Source organism: Pinus tabuliformis, chromosome J, assembly GCF_031772625.1.
Source record: "Pinus tabuliformis cultivar Carrire ecotype Pingquan chromosome J, CPIR1, whole genome shotgun sequence".
Taxonomy (NCBI): Eukaryota; Viridiplantae; Streptophyta; class Pinopsida; order Pinales; family Pinaceae; genus Pinus; species Pinus tabuliformis.
In genome coordinates this window covers 1,581,606,435-1,581,631,286 of record NC_142295.1, presented here as the reverse complement: position 1 = coordinate 1,581,631,286, position 24,852 = coordinate 1,581,606,435, and the positions used below count along the sequence as shown (strand labels likewise).

The following is a 24,852-nucleotide window of genomic DNA, read 5'->3' as shown; positions in this document are numbered from 1 at the left end:
AGCCACCGACTTCTGCTTCTTTCTCATCCAGGATATTAAGGTAGATCCCAAAGAGAAACAACACCCGGAAGTGCTCTTTCTTCCACCACACTGCCTGCCCAATCAGCATTGGTGTATCCATGTAGTCTCACATCTCCGGCAGTGTATCTCAACCCATTAGTGATTGTGCGACAAAGATATCTCAACAGATTCTTGGCACCAATCCAATGTGAGTGGTGAGGCTCAACCATATGTTGACTGCAAAACATATATCCGGACGAGAGTTCACCAAGAACATCAATGCTTCGATGAGTTGACAATACTCGGTAACATTTTGTAAAACGGGTCTGGCACCACTACCGCTTAACTTCTTGAAGTCAAGCTCTATCGGGGTAGTCATGGGCTTGTAGTCCACCATACCGAATCTCTCCAATATCTTCACCACATATTTTCCTTGAGATAGGAAAATCTCCCCTGGCTTTTTCCAGACTTCTAGTCCTAGGAAATAGTGCATCAGCCCTAGGTCCTTCATTTCAAATTCAGAAGCCAACTCCCTCTCACATTTTTGAATGAGAGGGTTTGCACCTGTTAGAAAGAGGTCGTCAACGTACAACACTAGTATGAGAGGATTGTCATCTTCAACCTTAAAGTAAAGGTTAGGGTCAGCTTCACTCCTAATTAATCCCAGCTTCATCAAGTAGCTATTGATCCTCTCATACCACGCTCGGGGTGCTTGCTTCAGCCCATAGAGGGCCTTCTTCAACCTGCACACATGAGATTCTCGATCATGAATCTCAAATCCTTCGGGTTGCTCCACATAGACATCCTCTTTGATTGAACCATGCAAGAACGCAGTCTTGACATCCATCTGATGTAGGTTCCATCCTTGCGAAGCAATAAGGGCTATGATCGGGCGAATGGTGGTATATTGGGCAACAGGTGAAAATATCTCATCATAGTCAATACCTTCCTTCTGAGAGAAGCCACGAGCGACAAAACGAGCCTTATACTTTTCTGCACCTCCATCAACTACATACTTTATCTTGTAAAGCCATTTCGAAGTGACAACTGCTTTGTCCTGGGGTCTGGGGATCACATCCCAGACATCATTTTTCATGATGGACTCATATTCCTCAGTCATAGCATCCTTCCATACTTGATGCTTGACAGCTTCTGCGAATGACGAAGGCTCATTTAGGATGATCGTGCTCATGATGGTCAAGTATCTTTGATACCTGGTCGACTTCTTCCTTTCCCGAAAGGTTCCCCTGGGTGCAACGTGCCCTTTAGCATCATCAAGTGTCCCCCTAAGCCATGAAGGCCTCTTCATAGAAGAGGTAGGCTCTTGCGGAGGGGGATCAATAGGATCCATAGGTTCTTCCACATCGGGCATCATCTCATCTTCCTTTTCCTTTGGTTCCCTGATGTCAGCTTCTTTAGATCCCCTTTGAGTAGGAAGATTGTCAACTTTGCTAAGAGCCATATCTTCGTCAAAGGTGACATCATGGCTAATCTCGATTTCCCTTTGACCAACCACATAGATTCTATAGCCCTTAGTGTTTTCGCTATAGCCCACGAAGATTCCTTTCTTTCCAGATGCACCCAATTTATTCCTCTTCTCCTTCGGCACATGAAAATATACCGGACTTCCAAAAATTCTAAAATGAGATATGCCAGGTTTCTTACCAGTGAACATCTCTTTGGGAGTCTTGGAACCCAATGCTTGATGAGGGCATCGATTTTGCACATATACAGCGGTATTCGCAGCTTCGGCCCATAGAAACTTCGGAAGTCTTTGATCGTGAAGCATAGCACGGACAACTTCCACAATCATACAATTCTTCCTTTCCGCCACACCATTTTGCTCAGGAGTATATGGTGTTGTAGTCTCCCTCTTAATGCCAGCCTCTTTGCAAAAGCCATGGAACTCAATGGATTCATATTTAGTCCCATTATCAGTCCTTAAGATCTTGATCTTCTTTTCGGTTTGATTCTCGATTAAGGCTTTGAAGTGAAAAAACCAAGTGAAGACTTCATCCTTCTTTTTCAAGAAGTATATCCAAGTCTTGCAAGAATAATCATCTGTAAAAGTGAGGTAATATAAATATCCTCCCAAAGAGTTCACATGCATCATACCAGATATGTCTGAGTGAACCAACTGCAATATATCAGAGGTCTTGCTTTGGCTTGAGGGGAATGGTCCCCTTTTGAGCTTTCCTTCGACACATCCAAGACATACACTTTCTTTCTCTACTCGGAACTCGGGCATCCCTGTCACCATTTGTCTTGCATTGGGTAGAGCTTTATAATGAAGGTGAGCAAACCTTCGATGCCATAGTTCGGACTGAAGTGATGTGTCACAAGACATGACACCTAGCGGACTTCCTCCAACCTGATATAATGAATCGACTCAAAACACAAGAGTGAAAGCTTCCTTAAAATTCTTTTTCCATACACGTACCTTGCCATCAATGAAGGTTACCTTGTAGCCTTTGTCCTCCATTGCCGAAACAGACACCAGGTTCTTTTTGAGATCAGGTACATATAGGACTTCTTGCAAATGAATTGTATTACCCTAATTCAATTGAATAGTGACATTCCCTACGCCTTTCACGGGATATTTTGCGTTGTCCCCAAGAACAATTTCCATGTTGGTCTTCTTTTCTATCAGATTGGAGAGAGCTTCTTTGTAACCAGTGAAGTGCCTTGAGGCACCACTATCAATAAGCCAAGCTCCCAGCGAGTCCGGGGGAGCAGTAGTAGAGAGAGCCGCTGGTAGACAATATTCATCTTGCTTATTGTTAACAACATTAGATTCATACCTGAAGTTTCTTGCCTTCTTGAAGGGTTGTCCTCTTTCTTGATTTACGACATTTATTTTACCTCTGCCATTGGACTCGCCATTCCTTTGATTGCCTTGAGAGTGATTTGGGTCATCGTCATGGTGTCAGTCCCTTTTATCAGGGCACTCGCTGGCATAGTGTCCCATTTTGTTGCAATTGTAACACCGACCTTTTCTTCCACCCTTTGGTCCAACCTTTTCTTTGGATTTAGCCCCAAAATTGTTTCTTCTTTTAGCATGAGAAGAAAAGGTAGAGGGATGGCCTTTAAGTGCGGGCATTTCTTGCTCTTCCATCCTTGTCTCTTCTTGAATACATCTAGCCATCAATTCCTCAAATCCTGGGATGACATTATTGTTGAGAAGAGTAGTCCTGAATATATACCATTCAGGTGGCAGTCCTCCAAGAGTTGTGATAGTCATTTCCCTGTCAGGAACTACTTCCCCAATAGATAGGAGATCATTCTTGATCTCGGTGATCCTTAAGAAATATGCTTGCATACTCTCATCTTTGCCCTTCTTAATTTCCTTCAGCTTATTTCTAAGGAACAGAACTTGATTTGCATCATTAACTTTAAATAAACTCACCAATCTATCGTAGATTTCCTTAGAGGTTGTCAGCTTGGAAACATAGGCCACCAGGTGCTTGTCGATAGAGTCCCAGATGATCTTCCTTGCTTTGACTTCTCCCTTGGACCACTTTCTTTTGGTAGCAACAGATGCATTTGATGGAGGTGCAACAATATTGCCTCTCACATGGTTCAACACTTCCTGATCTTCTAAAGTCAGATCGAGAGACATCTTCCATCCGTGATAGTCAGACTTTTCACGGAGCTTGTCTTTGGCGGGGAAGAGTGCTAAGGACTCCATGAAGTTTTTAGGATAGCCTTGCTAACCTTCTCTTCGGTGATTGCTCTTGCTCTTGCTCTTGCTTGGGCTTTGTCTTCACCTCAACTCTAATACCATGTTAAATTATGGTATGTTCTATGCTTAGAGCAGTTTACTTCTTTTCTTCTTATTAGCCACATATTAGCAATCACATATACATTAAGTAAAGTGCAGATAGAACATTAAACGATCAACAGAAAACAAGCCAAGACAAGAGACACAAGATGTGGCAGCTAGCCAGGGACAAACCCCAATGCGGGAAAACCCTTTGATCAAATCTTCTTTTATCTTCAATAGTTCAGCAGAGAGAAATAATACAAAATCAGAATTCTGTAATGATATATCAGTAGCAACAAACCCTAGATCAACAACGTCAAACTTGGACAAATGAGTTGAAATTGACCTCCAATATGCTTGGTCAATTTCCGGTCAACTAGCCCTTGAACGGCCTAAAGAAATAGCCCTTGAACAACCCCAAAAACACAGTCAAACTGCTGTTGCCTGAAGTCAACCTGCTGCCCAAAACTAGGGCAGTCAACGCTGGTCAAACCAGAGGTCAGATTGCCTCGGTTTCTGCGCCAAAATCTGCAGCCTGCCTAGGAGAGGTAGCCACACCAAAACCTCAATTAACGCAGTCAACAATTTCTACATCCTCTTTCCCGCATCCTCTTTCAACCTGCGTCTTCTTGCTTCCCACGTGTGAGAGATCCTCTTCCTTGTGTATACCCAATCATACAAGGAGAGAGAGAAGAATGAGAGATGATGAGATGAGTTGAAATGAATCAATCTCACTTGTATTTATATGATTTGTGCCACACATTTAGTTGTTGGCCGACCTTGACAATTTGTTAAGTAATTACAAATAAATTCATATCTCCATAAATACTTGTCGAAATCGGATGATCTTTAGATCAACCCTACACCTCTCAACAAGAGGAATCTAGGAAAAATATCAGCTGCCATATATGAGGTGGCCCACATGGAGTTTTGCCCTAGTTGCCAATTTTAACAGAAAGGTACACCAGTAGGGAGAGGCACCATAGCATTTCAGACAGAAGCAGGGACCAACATCCGAGCCACGAATGTTTTGCATGTGCTAGGATTAGGAATGAATCTGATTTCAGTGTCCCAGTAGGACAAGGGATACGATGTGTACTTCATAGGAAAGAAAATATACATCAAGCATCCAAGATGGAAGAAGAAGAGACAAATTGGGACTCGAAGCAACAAATTGTATAGGTTGCAGCTTGAGTCTCCAATGGCACTGATAGGTAGCAACTATAATGGTGAAAATGAACGAAATGAATTATGGCACAGGCGAATGGGACACTTACACCATGGAGCACTGAGGATGCTCAGAGACACTGTTACAGGAGTACCAACCCTTAGTAGTGAGCATGATGACTTATGCCGAGGATGCGTGCTAGGGAAGTATGCTAAAACAACTTTTTCTAGAAGTAACAATAGAGCAGAATGTGTATTGGGATTGCTACACAGATATTTGTGGTCCAATGTCCACAAGAGCTCTTAGTGGTGGCAAATGCTTCGTCACCTTTATTGATGATCACTCTAGAAAAACCTGGATTTATTTCTTAAAGACTAAGGATGAGGTCTTTGATCGATTCAGAGAGTTTAAGGCTCTCATTGAAAATATGACAGCGAAAAAGATAAAGGTATTGCGTTCAGATAATGGTGGAGAATATACAGATAGAGACTTCACAAATTTCTACGCAAAGGAGGGCATCAAAAGGGAGTGGACAACTCCATATAATCCGGAGCAGAATGGAGTAGCAGAGCAAAAAAATAGAACTATTGTTGGGGCAGCGAAAGCTATGTTGTATGATCAGGACCTACCTAAGTTCTTATGGGCAGAAGCTCGCAACACGAGGATGTATATCTAGAATAGAACTCCTCATAGAGCATTGGGGAAGAAAACCCCTGAAGGAGTCATCACAAGGAAGGAACCAGAAGGCAGTCATCTCAGGATACTTGGAAGCATGGCATATTTCTTACATATCAGACGGCAAGTGCAGTAAATTGGATCAGATTGCAGAAAAGGGGTATCTCAGAGGATATAGTGAGACCTCAAAGGCATATAGAATCTACATTCCTTGCAGTGGAAAGATTGTAGTCAGACAAGATGCAAAGTTCATGGAGGATAGAGCTTTTAGGAAATCTCAAGAGATGTCAGCAGAAGGTCAGTCAGTAGATGTTCCATTAGTCCAGCAGCAACAGGGGTAGCAAGGAGGACGGGCAGGAGGACAAACACCTGGATCGAGCATAGTGACCAATACAATGTTTCCTCAGAAGAAGGAAATATAGATAGTTCTCAACAGATGGAACGACAGAATCAAGAGGAGGAGTTGATTGAGCCTCCTACCACCAATGGTAGAATTAGCAGAGAAGTAGGACAAACACTAAGGGACGCAGAGGAGTTTGTTTGAGCTCCTAGAACCGAGAAAAGGCAACGTAGACAATTTGACAGATACTAGGCATTGGTAGCTCAGGTTGAAGAACTCTCTAGCTTTCAGGAAGTCGTTTAACACCAAGTTTGGGTGGATGCCATGGTAGAAGAGTACAACTCTATCATGACGAACGATGTCTAGGAAGTAGTACCTAGACCAGAGGATAGATCAGTTGTAGGATCAAGATGGATCTATAAGATCAAGTATGCTGCACATGGTAGTATAGAGAAGTATAAGGCTAGGTTTGTGGCAAAGGGGTACACACAAAAAGAAGGAATAGACTATGAAGAGACCTTTGCCCCATCTAATCGTTATATCTCTATCAGATCCGTTATATCCATAGTAGCTCAAATGTGATGGGAGATTCACCAGATGGATGTCAAGACAACATTCTTGGACGGGGTGATAGAAGAGGAGGTGTATATAGAACAACCCGAAGGCTTCGAAACTCATGAAAAGAGAACTCATGTATGCAGAATAAAGAAAGCCCTATATGGGCTCAAGTAGGCACCCAGAGCATGGTATGGTCGGATTGATAGTTACTTGCAGCAGTTGGGATTTCTCAAGAGTGATGTTGATCCCAATCTCTACTATTTAATGGTAGAGAATGAGCCACTTATTTTGGTATTATATGTGGATGACTTGTTTTTAACAGGGTCATCTAGGCCCATACAGGATTGAAAGAAGAATCTTGAAGCTGAATTCGACATGAAGGATATGGAGTTGATGCATTATTTTTTAGGGTTGGAAGTGTGCTAGAAGAATGGGGAGATCTTCCTTGGGCAAGGAAGATATGCTACAGAGATTCTGAAAAGATTCAGAATGCAGGATTGTCGACCCGTGGGTACTCCCATGATCACCAACTCGAAGAAAATAGATGCATCAGGAGACAAGGAAGTGGATGTTGAAATTTCTATGTATTACCCGTTAGAAATTTTATTTGTATTCTCTGGTTTATTTCTCCTACTTGTTAATTACGAACAAGTTATTTAAACATGTAAATACTGAAATAAGCACAATACAATCTCAACCATCTACAAATCAATAGCTGAAAGAAATAGCAAACACACAAGTGACACCGTTGTTTTTGGACAACTCGTCCCCGAAAAAACCCAATGTAGGAAAATCGGTGCAACAATTCTGAGGGTTGTGTTATTATGCAGTCTTTCTGAATGCAACTAGGTGCCAAACCGACTCACCTGACAGAGAAAATAATTTGGCAGTAATACCTCTCTATTCGGAAGAAGATATTCGGAAAGTATGCTCCACAAAACCCTCTCCAACACTTTCTGAAGCTCAACGTTAGCTCTCCTAGCCTTTGCATTAGCCCAAAACTCACTGTGTCAGCCCTTTGAGGCTCTGTGCAACCTCTCTGACCCTTTGCGTCACTCCTGCAGCCTCTGCGTGGATGACGCAGGCTCTTCTGGCCTTTGCGCAGTCCCTTCTGCCTCTGCGTGGTTCCCTCTGGCTCAATGTCTGCTTCTCTCTACTTCTGCGCTGGTCTCTTGGCACTATCTCTGCCTCTCTGTCTCGTACTCACTGCTCCTCGCCGCAACTGATCACTGATTCGATTTCTCTTAGCAAATCCTGCTCTAGAAAATCGAATGACTGATCACTCTGGTGTGTTCTCCAATCGATCCTCAAGCCTCCTCTTATACTTTTCCTATTGGTCCTTCAACGACCGAGATTACATCTTTAATCAACGACTAAGATTTGATTTGGCTTGATCCATGTCATTTGGAACCTTCTAACCCAGTTTTATATTAATACCCATTAATATTTTATTTTTCTTCAGTTTAGACTTAGGAACTCCATTAAAAATATTAATTATTTTAATATCTCCTTAACCGGGTAGAATTTGCCAAAACCGTTTCTGAGTCGGAGATTTCATGTGCTTTAGCCTCTCCACCAATTTTCATGGTTAGAGCACATTTGATGCTACCCCAAATCAACCGTGGACCCCACCTTGTACAGACAACTCATTTGGTCACTCATGTATCTAGTCAACACTAGGCCAAACATTTGCTTTGTTGTCAACACTGTTAGTCAGTTCATGGTGGAACCAAAAAGAGTGCATTAGGCAGCAGCTAGACACATTCTTAGGTATGTGCGTGGAATAGTCAGATAGGGGTTGAGATACTCTCGAGGGGAGGACGTCAGATTGAATGGGTTCACAGATGCAGATTGTGTAGGTAGTTCAGTAGACCGAAAAGGTACCTCAGGGTACTGCTTCAGTGTTGGATCAGGGATGATATCTTGGTGCAGCAGGAAGCAGAAGTCGGTAGCTCTGAGCTCAACAAAAGTAGAATATATGGCAGCCAGCACAGCTACGTGCAAAACTATATGGCTTAGAAAACTGCTTGTGAGTTTATTCAGAAAAAGGATGGAAGCGACCATGGTTTACTATGATAATCGGAGTTGTATCAAACTCTCTGAGAATTCAGTATTTCATGATTGGTTGAAACACATTGATATTAGATGTCACTTTATTAGAGACTGTGTTCAACGTGGGGCAGTACAGCTACAATATGTCTCCACAAGAGATCATGTAGCAGACATACTCACATAGGCTCTAGGAAGAGCTAAGTTCATTCAGTTCAGAGAGCAGATGGGTATGGTAGAGAATCCATTTCAGTAGCAGCGACAATTGATTTCTCAATTACAGTGGTAGAGGGAGCTGTAGTAGGGATGCAACGTTGACCAGTGGCAGGGTCAGCAGTAGTACAGATGCAACATTTGCGCAGTAGTTGGTGGGCAGGATGTCAAACATCAACAAGTGCAAAGGGAGATGTTATAGAACAGGGTGATGGTTCAGCAGGTTGCATTGCTGGAGCACATTCCTCGCTAAGAGGGATTGTTGATTTTTGGTAGCATCAAATGTGCTCTAGGTCTCAAATTTTGCAGGGAGGCTTGGACACATGCATTCTCCAATACCCAGAAATCGTTTTGGGAAATTCCACTCAGAGACAGTTTTATTAAAATAATTAATTATTTTTAATGGGTCCCTAAGTCTAAACTTAGGAAATTAAAATAATTAATGGGTATTAATCTAAACTGTGGGTGAAACTTCTAGAAGAAGGCAGAGATCAAGTCAATATGATCCTAGCCATTCATTAGGATCTAATCTGGGCCGTTGATTGATCAATGAGAGGATTATAAGAGAAGGCCTGATGGGCACTTGGAGAACACACCACAGGCAAATACTCAGTTACCCGAGTAAGATCGATTTTCTCACTAGTCGAAGTTTGGCAAGAGAAAATCGAATCAGAGGGAGAGTTGCAGGTGGAAAAGAGAGTGAGGGTAATCAACATCAGTCGGGAGTGCAAGAGAAGAAGACGCAGAGCAGAGGGAGGACAATGCAAAAGCTGTGATGCAGGGAGAGACAACGCAGGGAAGTTTGATGATGGGACAATGTGGGAAGGTTGATGCTGGGACAATGTGGGAAGGTTGATGCTGGGACGCAGTGAAACGCAGAGGGAAGAAAAGTACTTCTCCTTGATTAGAGACTTGTCAGGAAGCGTATGTAAATTTTCTCACAGAGAATCCTCTTCTATTCTGCTGGTTGTAACTTGTACATGAGATTTCTGCTGAAGAATAATAAAGAAACCCTCATCTGCTACACCGGTTTTCCCACATTGGGTTTTTTTGGGTACTATTTTTCAAAAATAACTGTCATCATGGTTGTATTTGTGCCAATATTTTTCTTTGCATTTACTTTCTGTAGTATTTTAATTGTGAAGGTTGCAGTAGAATTTATTTCGATATTTTCCGTAAGAACACAGTAATAACTTATTTTTGAGTTAATAAGTAAAAGAAATAATATTAATCACTATAGTTGGATTTCTATTTAGAAATTTTCACACTGCTAACCAAGGATGGTCCCTTGACCAAATGGATGTGAACACTGCTTTTCTGCATGGCTTACTCAATGAAGTATTTGTGGAGAAACCACAAAGATTTGAAGTACATGACCAAAAAACTCATGTGTGTAGACCGGAGAAAGGCCTTTATGGTTCGAAGCAAGCTCCAAGAGCTTGGTATGACCACATTGATAGCTTCTTAATGAAGCTTGGTTTTACTAGAAGTAATGCTGATCCAAATATTTACTTCAAGATAGTCCAAGGTATGCCTTTGATTTTAGTATTATATGTTGATGATTTATTTTTGACTGGTAGTGAACCTCTTATCTTCTAGCGTAAAAGGGAGTTAGCTTCTGAATTTGAAATGAAATATCTTCACTTAATGCACTACTTTCTGGGTCTTGAAGTATGTTAGAAACCTAGTGAGATTTTACTTTCTCAAGGAAAATATGTTCTCATGCTGCTTGAAATATTTGGTATGACAGAATGTAAATCCATGAATACTCCAATGGAGATGAACTTCAAGAAGCTATGCGGTGAAGCTGTAGGTCATGATTTGAAAAATCCTTCTAAGTATCGTCAACTAATTGGGGCACTGATGTTCTTAGTGAACACTAGACCGAACATATGTTTTACGGTCAAGACTCTTAGGCAATATATGATTAAACCATCTCATGCACAATGGATAGCTGCAAAGCATGTGCTAAGATACTTGCATGGGACCATCAATCTGGGATTGAAATATAGTGTGGTGATATAAGACTACATGGATACTCGGATGCTGATTGGGTTGGTAACTCTACTGATAGAAAAAACATGCCTGGGTGCTGCTTTAGCTTAGGATTTGCCATGATATCTTGGATGAGCAGGCAACAAAAGTTTGTAGCCCTCAACACGACTGAAGTTGAGTACATTGCCACTAGCATGGCTAACTGTGAGGCAATATGGTCGAGGAAGCTCTTCGGAGAGTTGTTCGAGCATGTTCTGGACACAACAACAATTTACTGTGACAGTAAGAGTGGGATTCGAGTTGCAAAAAATCCTGTGTTCCATGACAAGTCCAAGCATGTTGAGTTCAAATATCACTATATTCGGGAGATGGTTCAAAGAGTAGTAAGACCCCATCATATAGCGATTGATGACCAAATCGCCGACATTCTTACTAAGCCTTTGCCGAAAGGGAAGTTCTTGGTTTTCAGAGAGCAATTTGGACTGACAGATGTGACCCTTCCTAGAGAGGGTGGTCATGGATGATAAGCCTTGGATGTGCGAGATCTTTGTCATATGTTGAAAAGTGGATCCCCCCAAGTAGTGATGAGCCTTGGATGTGCGAGATCCTTGTCATGTTTTGACAAGTGGATCCCCCCAAGCAGTGATGAGCCTTGGATGTGCGAGATCCTTGTCATGTGTTGACAAGTGGACCCCTCCAAGCAGAGATGAGCCTTGGATGTGCGAGATCCTTGTCATGTGTTGACAAGTGGATCCCCCCAACCATAGATGATTCTTGGTTGTGTGAAATCCTTGTCATGTGTTGACAATTGGATCCTCACAAGCAGTGATGAGACTTGGGTGTACGAGATCCTTGTCATGTGTTGACAAGTGGATCCCCCCACGGAGAGATGAGAGTTGGTTGTGCGAGATCTTGATCATGTGTTGACAAGTGAATGCCCCCAAGCAAAAATGAGACTTGGTTGTGTGAGATCCTTGTCAAGTGGGTTATCCCCCCAAGCAGAGATGAGACTTGGTTGTGCGAGATCCTTGTCATATGTTGGCAAGTGGTGATCCCCCCAAGTGACTATAGGGTGGTATCCGGAGCTCTGCTATGATGATTCTTCTTCATTAGAGTGAAACATCATTGTGGTAAATGATACAGAGCAGAGAAAGCAGAGATCTTTTATTCTAGAAAGAAATTCCTCCCTAGTTGAGAGGGAGTGTTGAAATTTTGATAGCTCAGGGACGAATTTCTAAAAATAGAATGTCTCAAGTATGAATTTCCAAAAATAGTAAATCACCTTGCATCAATTGGTAATCAAGTATTGTTGATGGAAAATCCCTTCTGATCATCAATCGATCTGTAACACTCTCCTCCCACATTTACCCAAGCTAATCAGTCCACCGGGGTAAACATATGACGAAGAGTTACTATGATATGATTCAACTGCCCAGGTATAGTTAAGGAAGTGGAACTGACATGACAAGACCAAACTGGCCTTCCTCAAAAGCTACAAAACCTTCAAGAGCCAACCAACCCCTTCAGGTGCCCAACCCTTGAGAGAACTTTCTTTTTCACTTCCCTAGAGCCTTAGTCACTCCCATGACAAGCCATGCATGCGACTGGGACCCTCCAGTCGCTCCCCCAACAAGGCATCCATGTGACTGTGGCCTTTTTTTAGGCAGTTCAGCACCAACGACCCCAAATTTTGAGCCACTTTTTCAGGGCCAGGACTCAGGCCACTGCTTAGAACTTCATGAAACTTCCAAAAATGATAAATAACATAGAAACAAGGTTACTAATGCAAGCACTTGAACAAGGACTTGATTTGACCCCTACTAACCATGACAGGCATTTCGTCAAACACATCAAGAACATGTAATCTACAGGTCACAATAACAGATCTGAGCATAGGGGTCTCATACTTATCTGAGAATCGTCAAAGAGGATTGATATCTCCTCACAATAGCTACATTGTTATCTATTAGGTCATTCATTCACTAACATTTCATATACTAACAAAAAATGATGAGATCCATACATCATAACTATCACAAAACATCCTTATAACTAGCAAATAACCAGAGATATATCAATGAGGAAACAACCATTAAAGCCACATAATATCAAGCACATTTACTCATGAAAATACCAAGGAAAAGGAGCTCTTATTAACATATGAAAATCCAACCAAGTTAGGGACTTCCACGTACCACTCGACCATAGATTGGGCTGAACCAAATCTCTCTTTTAGCCAATCACCCCCGCGCCATATTCCAAGCATGAATGTGGGATCTCATGAAACAAATCAAACAAAACCAAACTAGGGCTTCTAGAGGCCAAACCATCTCAACCCTCAACCAGTGATTCCACCTCACGGTCGAACATCACTAACAATCACCAGATTGGTCTTTACCCAAGCTATACAGGGCGCCAGAGCGTTTGTTCCAACCAAGGCTTCTAAGACTAGTAACTCAACTCACAACTGCTCCGAGCTCTAGAGCATTTGTCCAACCAAGGCTTCCAAGACTAGTAACTCAACCCACCAAGGGCTCCAGAGCATTTGTCCAACCAAGGCTTCAAAGACTAGTAACTCAACACAAGCTATTACAGGGCTTCCAGAGCGTTTGTGCAACCATGGCTCCAGGAACTAATAACTCAACTCACAACCATAAGGAACATGAGAACCAACTAGAAAACAAGAGAAAAGAAACCCATAACACCATGGCTATCCAGGAAATGGCAATCCTCCATGCCAATGATAGATCATAACTAAGAAACGACATGCATGTGCCATGCATGCCAAAACTAGTAAGGAAATCATACATGCAACTCGGTACCTGCAAGCAAAACCCGTTGTAGTTGTTGATCTCGATGTCCTCTTGCGCTTTCCTACTCTTCCTTTGCCTTCTTGCTCCAAATCCAAAGTATGCCACACTCCTCCAAGAGGGCTCCAAGAAAACTCTAAGTGTCCAATAGTATGAGAGAGAGAGAATGGAAAAATGAGAGCTCCAAAACTGAACTGACAAAAAGCTTAACACTAACAAAAAGCTACAAACTGATCCTCAAAAGCCTTTTAATTAATGAGGCCTATATTTTCTTCAATTTTCCATTATTTTCCTTCATTTTCCTCTTCACATGCAACCTGTGACCTTTCACCTCCCTTTTCTCCTATTTTCCATTATTTTCATAAATAAAATGCCAATAAATGCCTCATGCCTTTTCAAAGCCTTTGCCAATTTCTGTAGCCATTAATTAATCACAAGTGATCCCCATCACTATATTTTTGCCCAACATTCAACTTGGAATACGTGTCCCATGACCTTGGTTATTATTTTGTCTTTATAACTTTATTACATGAATTTTTGACTAGGGCTGTTACACAATCCTTATAGTTCAATTTCGACTTAATCATCAATATTATCATTATTATTATTATTATTTTTAAAAATTCAAGTCACTCAATCATGGCTCTCAATAATGTTATCTTACACTCTCATTAGTGGCATGACATATTCCTCTCACTCTCTTACACATTAAAGCATGTCATAAAAGATCTCTTACACTTAATAAAAGCATGTCATAAAAGATTCTTCTTACACACTCTTTAATGCATATGTTACACACTTTTAAAAGCATAAGTTACAAAGGCATGTGTACCTCCTTAATGGCATGGGTTACTTTTCCTAAATGGGCATGAGTTACACTCCTCAAGGCATGCAAGTTACTCCTACTCTATGGCATGGATTCCTAGCTCCTCCTATATATATGTGCCTCTTTGTTTCTCCACTCACTACTTGTGCATTGTGAAAGGAGATTACGAACTTGAGAAAGAGAGAGTAGAGTGTAGAGAAGAATTGTGCGTGTGTGTGACAGAGAGAGAGAGAGTCTTGAAGAGTAAGAGAAACTTGGTGAGTCAAGGTTGATTCAGTGCTTCAATGTTTCAGTATTGATTCAGTTGAAGGGAAGGTTGACTCATTGTGTGCATTTGCTGCTGCTACCAGTGATCTTCACGGTACAATTTGTTCAGATTTGGGTGAACTTACTCATTCTTTTGATCTCTCATTGTATTCTGTATTTCTGCCGAACAATTGATTTCTAATAGAAGAAGAAGCTGGTTGGGTTTTCCCCTTTTGGGTTTTGGCCTGGTCATTGGACCTAAATTCTCCATGTTTCATTGTATTCTTGGTTGTCTTCTATTGTGCATTAGATTTATGTTCTATCTACAATTGCTTATCTAATATTGCAGCAGAAATAAGTTTTGTAATAAGTGATTGTTACAACATAAAACATCAAAATTTCAACAAATGTGAGGGGATAACAGCTAAAACATATATAGCATCCTAGGTGCATATGCATACTTGTTTAAAAAAGATGCATGGATTAGATACTTAACCTCGATGTTGGTTTGTAGCAAATGGATGTCAAATCTGCTTTCAAAAAATTCTCGAGTTTTGTTGGCTAGCTTGTGTCATTTGTTGTATTGTTTTTCGCTTCCTAGTTTCTTTTTAGAGTATTGGTTCTATCTAGTCCATTTGTTGTGGCATTTATCTTATGTTATTTTATTATTTTTTAGGAACTTAGAAAATACTTCACTCTAGTATATTATTATGGGAATATGACTAACTTCTTATTTCATTGTAAATCAGATCACCGAGGAGTTTGATGAAGTACCAATTTCAAGTAGGGGTTTTGGAATTCTTGATGTTGGGTATCGTTCAAAGGTAGAAAATTGTTGTGTATCTTCACAAATTTTTAGGTTTTGTTACAAATGGTATATCTAATAAATCATTCAATATTTAAAGTTGCAACCAATATTAATAATTATCACCTTTTGAAGACCATAGTTATTCTTCTTAGATTGGTTTCTTCAAGTAATATTTGAGGGTCAATACACCTATGATTTCAATGTTTATTGGTTCACAATTTAGTAAATGATGCAACTTCGATTATATCATTTTCTTGCTTGGTTTGTACAACTATTTCTAAAATATATAGACCTTTCTAAAAGCAATCTTATGCAAGGTTGTTAGTAAAAAATTGTAATAGATCTTACTATTTAATGGATTTTGATTATGTTGTCATATGTTGTTTGATGACCTTATTATTTTTTATTTTATGGCGTAGTACATTTTTGGTTCATTGTCTAATGAAGCAACAAATGGATTATACTTCCAAAGATACCGTGGTGGATGGGCAAAGAGCAAAACTTGAGTCCGTTGAAGACAATGATGAAAATGGTTCACAAAATATGAATAGGAAAATGTTCAAAAGTATTTAGTGGACAAGGATGTGTATAAAGAGAATTAAATATGAATGAAAACAGATAGGAGCATGCCCAAGTTTAAGAGTGACTGAAATTGAGAGGAAGGATTGCAAGGAAGAAGAAAATGTTCTTCAAAGCAAGGATAGCAAAGAAAATATTATCATTTGAAAGTACCCTTGGGGAATTTAATCCTAGGGGGATCGAAGACGCCTTAGGGAAAGTGCCAATGTCACTTTACACAATCCATCTCGATTTGGGCTAGTGCTTATTAATCTTATGGGGGCATGCCTAGTGATCTGAATTTAAAAATCTGCCAGTTTGCTGCAAAAAACTTCAACTCTGGAAAATACACTTGCTGAAATCTCTGAACCAAGTCAAATTTATGCCATTAAGCCAATAATTAAGCATTCAACCTAAGGTTTTAGGATTTAGTTAAAATATCCTAAACCATTTAGGTATGTTTACATATGGAAAAGCAGAAATATGAAAAGTGAGGGTCCAATAGGGAATAAGACGTGAGGAATTATAAGCAAAAGATGTTATGTGCCTCCTAGGAAATGGAGATGAAGTGAAATGTGAATGTGATGTGTATTTTACCTAGGTGAAAGGTAGAGATGTGATGTGATAAAAAAACTATCTAGGTAAAATGATGATTGTGATGGAATTGTAAAGGTGAAGTGCATTCCATATAGTTAGAAAGTGAAGATATGCTTGTAACAAATAAGTTTTCTAGGTGAAATTATGGAAATGTTATGGAGCATAAACGAAACTACGAATATACTAAGCAAATACACTACCATGCTAGAGGACACTCGCAATTAAGACATGAAGTAACCATGCAATACAAAGTGATAGTGACTAGAATATGACTAGTTGACCACCATAAAATTGGTCCATTAAGAGCATGATGCATAGCTGAACCAATGACCACCATAATTCCATCCTTTGGAAGGCTAGAACCATCATTACAACTTATAAACAATCTAATTTTTGTGATCTAAATCACATATACAATCCTCATGCAATGTAGTTAATAATAGTGGCTCCAATTTTGGGACATGTGCTCTCAAGGAAGAGTGCATGCGAACTTTTAAATCTCTAGATGTACCTGTTACGTCAATATCTAGTGGGCCTTGTGAGAGCCCTCACAAGAGAAAAAATAGACCAAGGGACAACACTGAGGTGGAGGCCCAATGTCACCACAACACACCACCTCTTGCTCTTTAATGGATTTTTACAAGGGGGGATTCTTGGTATTAGTCATCTAATAGATATTTTAAGGAAATGGTTCAGAGGTGATGAATGGGATAAGCTCAAGAAGGGCACTTAGACTAAGGACAAGGTACAATCCAATAAGACAAGGAATAACATGCACTTCAAGAGATCTATCAAAGGTACTTATAGCTAGGTATTTATAGCTTAGGGTTTAAGGAAAAGGCAATGAAAGAGGCTCAGAAAGGCATATAAGACCAAGAAACGGCTTATGAAAAATAAATATGATCAACAAAGGAGCCGCAAGCCTTCAACAAGCCCTAAGTTGAAGCCTTGATGCTAGGTTAAGGTTTCCTAGTGAAAAACTACCTTTGGCTTGTGCCGTCAACCCTAAGGAGGATGTTTTAACTGCGAAAAAGGCTAGATTTTGATGCAATTAGGTTCAATCCACATGAAACACCTCACAAGAAGCCAATGTCTTCCCCTTAGTTGAACCCGGCCTTGAGCCCTAGCCCTAGCCCTAGCAGCTTGCCTTGAAGGGCCAAAAATGAGAAAGAGAGAGAGAAATAGAGTTTGAAACGATATTTTATATGGTTTGATCATCTAGGTGGAAGCCAATTCTTGTTTCTTGGGTGATGTGTTAGTTTTTGTAGCATTAGAGGTGTTCTAGTCTTGAAACTTTGTGGAGAGGCTAAAACACATGAGTTCTCCATAACTCAGAATTCGTTTATGGAAATTCCACCTAGAAGTGTCTCAATTAGATTATTATCCTATTTTTAATTATTTTCTAAGTCTAAACTTAGGAGAAGCGGTTAATTAATCATAATTAATTGAGATAAGGCGTGAATCATCTAGAAACTCACATGGATTGACTGAGAAATAATCTTGTCCCTTGATTAACTTTTAATATTGGCCATTGGACGTCCAACAAAGGATTATAATAAGAAGTCGATGGGTAGATGGAGAACATACTTGTGAGAACCACAGAGAGTTCGATTTCCTTGTAGAGTTTGATTTTCTAGAGAGCTAGCAATGCTAGAAGAGTTCGAGCTTTAGTAGGGAAGCAGAGACTGAGAGGGGCAGAGACAGTGAAGCTGGGGGAAGATTTCTAGATCCGGTGAGTGCATTGCAGAGAAAGGCCGAAATTTCTCCAGGAGGCCGTGTAAAGGTAGTGCAGAGGCTTCAGAGGGAAGTTTGATTTGCTAAGGAAAGAAGATGTTTTCAGTTCTAGAGGCTAGGCAGAGGTTCCAAAGGGCCAAAGAAGCATTTTCCCAGTTGGCAACATGCAAGACGACTAGACTGGCAATCGATTCAAGAAGCACGTGTGACAGGCAACATCAGGTTGACGTAGAGCCTACGTAGGCCAAGTTGGACGGCTAGCCTTTCAGAGGTTAGACAATGTCGGGATTGCTCAGAGTGAGGGTAATTTGCCTAAGATTATTTTTGCCAGTATTTTCTCTGTAGGATAGCCAACATTGGGCATCTAGATTGTACTCGGAATTTCTCATTGCTGCATAATAATAAAAACTCTTAGCTGCTGCACCAGTTTTCCCAAGTTGGGTTTTTCTGGGGACATTTGCTCAAAAATATCTGTTACTTTTGATGTGTGTGTGCTAGCATATTTCTCATCTTTCTGGCACTATTATTTTTCCGCAGTTTTATTTATGAAGGTTGCAGTGTGATTTATTTAGTATTTTCCATAGCAAATAAATTGTTAAGTTAATTAACAATTAGCAGAATAATTTCCAGTTGTTGCAATAGGATTTGAGTAGTGAATTTTTCACATGGTATCAAAGCGTTTGATCAGCCGGGAAGTTTAGAAGCAGAAGAAGAGAATTTCGTTGTTCAGAGTGAGCAACAGGCCAAAATGTTTTGGTGCGACGCAGTACCTAGACAAGCTGTTCGAATTGTTGGGCAAGGGTTCGATTTGTGGCTATACCTCCAGGAGAGAGGTGGGGCGATCTAGAGCTGTAGTCCTAGAGCAGCACAAACATGGACAAGGTCCATTGAGGTGTCCTCTTCATGTATCATTACCTTGCTATGGGGACCATAGTATTCAGTAGCAGGATGGATCAATGTCAGAGTTACAGTTAGATTCCAGAGTGGCAGTTGCAGACTAGTAGCAGTCAGGTGTTGAGGAGTGCAGTGAAGTGTTGGCAACAGTGCAAAGTGGCACAGTGCAGAGTCAACAACAACGCAGATTCTTCATGTTGATTTTGGCTAGCATCGGATGTGCTCTAGTTCCAAAATTTTGTGGAGGGGCTAGAACACATGAGATCTCCAATACCCAAAAATCATTTGGTGAAATTTCGCCCGGATTGTATTTTATTAAAATAATTAATATTTTTAAAGGGGTTCCTAAGTCTAAACTTAGGAAAATAAAAATATTAGTGGGTATTAATGAAAATATGGGTGAGAAGCTTCTAAGAGACGAGGATCAAGTCTCATTTAATCTTAGCCATTTATTAGAGACTTAATCTCGACCGTTGATTCGTCAACAATAAAAGTATAATAGGAGGCTTGAGGGTCAACTAAAGATACACTGGGCAAATACTCAGTAACCCGAGGGAAATCGATTCTCAAGGAGTAAGAATTCGATTTCAGAGGGAGAGTTGCAAGGTGAAGGAAGAGGAGGGCATCAACATCAGTCAGAGACTGAGGAGGAGGTGACGCAGTGCATCAGAGAGACAGCGCAGAGGGAGAGCTCTGAGAGACAGCGTAGCTAGGGACGCAGCTCTCACGCAGTCCTCATGCAGATGATTCAGAGAAGGCTGGAGGGTCTATAGGGTGTCAAAATTTCTCCAAATTGAGGAGAAAAATTATGTCAGGTTGTTTCTCAGAAGTTTCTCTATGTTTTGCAGAATCATTCCTTATAAAGAGGTTGTTGCTGAAGATTAATAAATAAACCCTCATTTGCTGCACCGATTTTCCTGCATTGGGTTTTTCCGGGGACGTTTGTCCAAAAATAATTGTGTTGATGTGATTGATTCTTGTGCTTGTATTTCTTTGTTCTTTTCCCTATGTTGTTATGTGACAACTGCAGTAGAATTTACTTTGATGTTTACTAAAGGGTTTTGTAAATAACTTATTGTGGAAAATAAGTAGGAGAAATAAATCAGTTATTGCAGTAGAATTTCTTGTTTGGAAATTTTACATGGTATTAGAGCTGAGATCGGGAAACGGGATTAGAGAATCTGCAATGAGTCGGGAGCATGATGCTGGAGCAGCAACTCAAAAGGACTCACACAGTTCTCCTGGGAAAGAGGAAAGCATGAAGAATATGGATCACGACTATTCTATGTTAGCTTCTAGACTGGAAGAAGAAGTTGCTTGGTGGTAATTTCTGCTTCCTCAGAGGTTTGGTATATTGATAGTGGAGCTTCTGTGCACATGACAAGAATAAGAGAATGTTTTTCGAGCTACTAAGAAGAACAAATGAACTTCCAAATCACCATGGGAAATAAGTCAAAATATACCCCCATAGGAAGAGGTACTATAGTTTTTCAAACAGAAGCAGGGGATAGGCTTCAAGCTACCAATGTGCTGCATGTGCCTGGACTGGGGATGAACTTACTCTCTGTGTCTCAGTTACAAAACAAGGGCTATGATGTTTTCTTCATTGGGAAGCAATGTTTTAAAACTCCGACTCCGACTCCGACTCGGTATCGACTCGGCTGGCTCTATTTCAATGACTCGGTCGTTGTAAAAAATACATTAAATATTTATTTTTTATAAAAACACATAATTTTAAAGATTTTCATTCATGTTTCCAAACACACAGCATTAGAATATAGATAGAAGACAACATATGATCAAAGTAGGCTCATGAATATATCCATTATATCAAAATGGCACCCAGTGCACTGTCCAATACATACACGATGATGATATAGAGATCAAAACGAAAACACATAACCAAGGAGGCTATAAATGGCCTCTACAACAAAAGTCTGTGACCAGTAATACTGGCTATGCTAGAGTTGCCAACATCATTTGGCTCAGTGTTACTTGGGAGCAGGAGCGAAAGTGGGGAGCGAGAGCGAAAACGGGAGCGGGAGCGAAATTTTCAGAAGCTCCTAGTTTGGGAGCGAATCCCGGAGGAGTTCGACAACCAATGTCAGTGACATCAAGGTACATAGAGGGATTGGTGCTCTTGATTAAATATGAGTTCCATACCCTAATACATGACAAAATTCAGTGGAAACATTGCAATCCCCCAATCCTGAAATCCTGAAAAACTGATAAGTCTGCTAGATTTTGAATGAAATCTAAATTTCTACTTTCTCCGTATGAAATCCAATGAGGCTGGAACCAATCTCAAACATCCTGAGTCATTTCATGGTAATGTAAAAAACTTAAGTAAAAAGATGAAAATGAAGGTTAAGGAGAATGTCACTTTTACTTTAAGAATTTAACATTACCATGAAATTTGAATAGCATATCAATACTAGGAGAGGGGAATGGACCCCAAAGACGAAAAAACCAATTAATAAGACCATTTGGAGTCCTCCACATTCAGAAAAAACATTAAAAAAAAATGTGTTTTAGGGGTTTATTGGCCGCATGAAGTGACTCGGCCGAGTTGATACGGACTCGGCCGAGTTGATATGGACTCGACCAAGTTGGCCGAGTTAAGACTGACTCGGCTGAGTCATGCCATGACTCGGCCGGGTCAGTCTTAACTCGGCCGACCGAACCGGTTCGACGACCGAGTCGCAAATTTTTTTACCGGCTCAGACCAACTCGATCGAGTCGTTTCCGAGCCGACCGGCTTTTAAAACACTGTTGGGAAGAAAGTATATGTTGAAGAATTTCAATCCCCATGCCGCTTATCAGTAGTGTTTTTAAACCCAGCCGGCTCGGAACCGACTCGGCCGAGTTGGTCAAAAAAAATTTGACTTGGCCATTGAACCGGTTCGGCTGGCCGAGTTGTTACACAACTCGACTGGCTCGGTATTAACCTGGTCGGCTCGACCGAGTCCGTATCAACCCGGCGGGGTTATAGACAGCGGCCAGTGAACCCAAAAAAACCGTTTTTATTTATTTATTTATTTTTAATTTTTCTGAGTGTGGGGGACTCCTTGGGCTTCCTTGTCTGACTCATGGGTTTCCCTGTCTGACTCTGATCCCTAGTATTGATGTGCTATTCATGGTAATGTTAAATTCTTAAAGTAAAAGTGACATTCTCCTTAATCTTCATTTTCATCCTTTTACTTAAATTTTTAACATTACCATGAAATGACTTAGGATGTTTGAGAGTGGTTCTAGCCTCATTGGATTTCATATGGAGAAAGTAGAATTTTAGATTTCATTCAAAATCTAGCAGACTTATCAGTTTTTCAGGATTTCAGGATTAGGGAATTGCAATGTTTCCATTGAATTTTGTCATGTATTAGGGTATGGAACTCGTATTTAATCAAGAACACCAATCCCTCTATGTACCTTGATGTTACTGACATTGGTTGTCGAACTCCTCCGGGATTCGCTCCCAAACTGGGAGCTTCTGAAAATGTCGCTCCCACTCCCGTTTTCGCTCCCGCTCCCCGCTTTCGCTCCCGCTCCCAAGTAACACTGAGCCAGATGATGTTGGCAACTCTAGCAGTAGCCAGTAGTATTGGTCACATACTTTTGTTGTAGAGGCCATTTCTAGCTTCCTTGGTTATGTGTTTTTGTTTTGATCTCTATATCATCATCGTGTATGTATTGGACAATGCACTGGGTGCCATTTTTATATAATGGATATATTCATGAGCTTACTGTGATCATATGTTGTCTTTTATCTATATTCTAATGCTGTGTGTTTGGAAACATGAATGAAAATCTTTAAAATTATGTGTTTTTATAAAAAATAAATATTTAATGTATTTTTTACAATGACTGAGTCATTGAAATCGAGCCGTCCGAGTCGATACCGAGTCGGAGTCGACCCTCGGCCGAGTCAGAGTCGGAGTCGGAGTTTTAAAAAATTGGTTATTAGTTTTCCTTATCACTCCATGCATTTAGCTTTAAATCCAAGCATGATAAAAATTTTAAAATCTAGAAATGACAATATTTTTCTGAAAACACAAATTTAGAGACTTCACAACCGCTGAAATTGCAGAAATAAAACACAACAAAAATTATGAGAGCCACACAGAAAATAACACAGTGATTTTTGGTCAATGTGACCCTAGAAAAACCCCCCTACAACTCATGGGGAAAACAAGTTTGAGAGCTCTTTTTTTTTTTTCTGAAAATGCTTTTACAGAGAAACTGAAATACATAGTAAAAATTCCAGCAACCACAAATTACAACTTATCTCGATTTCCGTACTTGAACTCCGCCTCAAGAATCATGCCAATCAGCAAACTGCCAAAATAGAATTCTTCCAGCAATAAAACATCATTAAATGTTGTACGACCTGCCTCGTAAATCATGCCCAAAACCTGCTGTACAGACTGTACAGATTGTACGGATTTTAGCAGTATGGTTGCCTTGAAAATCGTGCCCAAAACCTGCCTCAAAATTTGTGCCCTTGCTGTTGTCCCTCTTTCTCAATTTCTGTGCCTTTCTCCTGTTGATAAATGCTGCTGCCCAGATTTGTTGAAATGTCTTTTTGCTGCTCTCCTTCACTTATTGCTCAAAAAGTGGAAGCCAATTTAGGTAGTGTTGATTTTGTGTAGCATCAGATGTGCTCTAGCTCCAAAATTTTGTTGAGAAGCTAGAACACATGAGATCTCCAAGACCCAAAAATCGTTTGGTGAAATTCTGCCCAGATTGTATTTATTAAAATAATTGATATTTTTAATGGGGTTCCTAAGTTTAAAAATATTAATGGGTATTAATGAAAATGTGGGTGAGAAGTTTCTAAGAGATGAGGATCAAATCTCATTTAATCTTAGCCGTTGATTAGAGACATAATCTTGGCCATTGATTCGTTAACAGGAAAAGTATAAGAGGAGGCTTGAGGGTAGTTAGAGATGCATCGCGCAAATACTCACTAACTTGAGGGAAATCGATTCTCAAGGAGTAAGAATTCGATTTCAGAGGGAGAGTTGTAGGGTGAAGGAAGAGGGGGGCATCAAAATCAGTCAGAGACTAAGGAGGAAGTGACGGAGGAGGTGACGTAGTGCATTAGAGAGACAACGCAGAGGGAGAGCTCTGAGAGATAGTGCAGCTAGTGATGTAGTCCTCACGCAGATGACGCAAAGAAGGTTGGAGGGTCTCTGGGGTGTTAGAATTTCTCCAAAGTGAGGAGAAAAATTATCTTAGGTGTTTTCTTAGAAGTTTCTTTGTTGTGAAAATTCTATCACTACAGCAACTGATTTACTTTTCCTACTTATTCCACAATATGTTATTTATGAAATTACTTTATAAACATTAAAATAAATACTACTGCAGATATCACACCGTAATACAGAAACAAACATATGCACAAGAATCAACACATTGACACAGTTACTTTGGACAACGGTCCCCAGAGAAACCCAATGTGGGAAAACCGGTGCAGTAAGGGAGGTTTTTATTATTCAACAATTCTTCAGTGCAGTAGGGTGCCAAATTGGCTTACCCACAGAGAGAGAAAAATTATCTTGCACTTCTCCCAATCCCAGCGTCAGCGCGACTGACCTCTACGTGGTTATCTGACCCTC

At 40.4% G+C, this 24,852-nt stretch overlaps 1 protein-coding gene across 2 annotated transcripts in view; it reads left to right on the top strand.

Moving 5' to 3' along the window:
• Positions 1-24,852, top strand: part of HCF136 (photosystem II stability/assembly factor, chloroplast (HCF136)) — a 354,415-nt gene that overhangs the window by 183,647 nt on the left and 145,916 nt on the right. For both annotated transcript variants that reach the window (XM_089379786.1, XM_089379787.1), the window contains exon 6: positions 15,393-15,467. In XM_089379786.1, the coding sequence (XP_089235912.1) occupies positions 15,393-15,467 (75 nt within the window). The remainder of the gene's footprint in view (positions 1-15,392; positions 15,468-24,852) is intronic.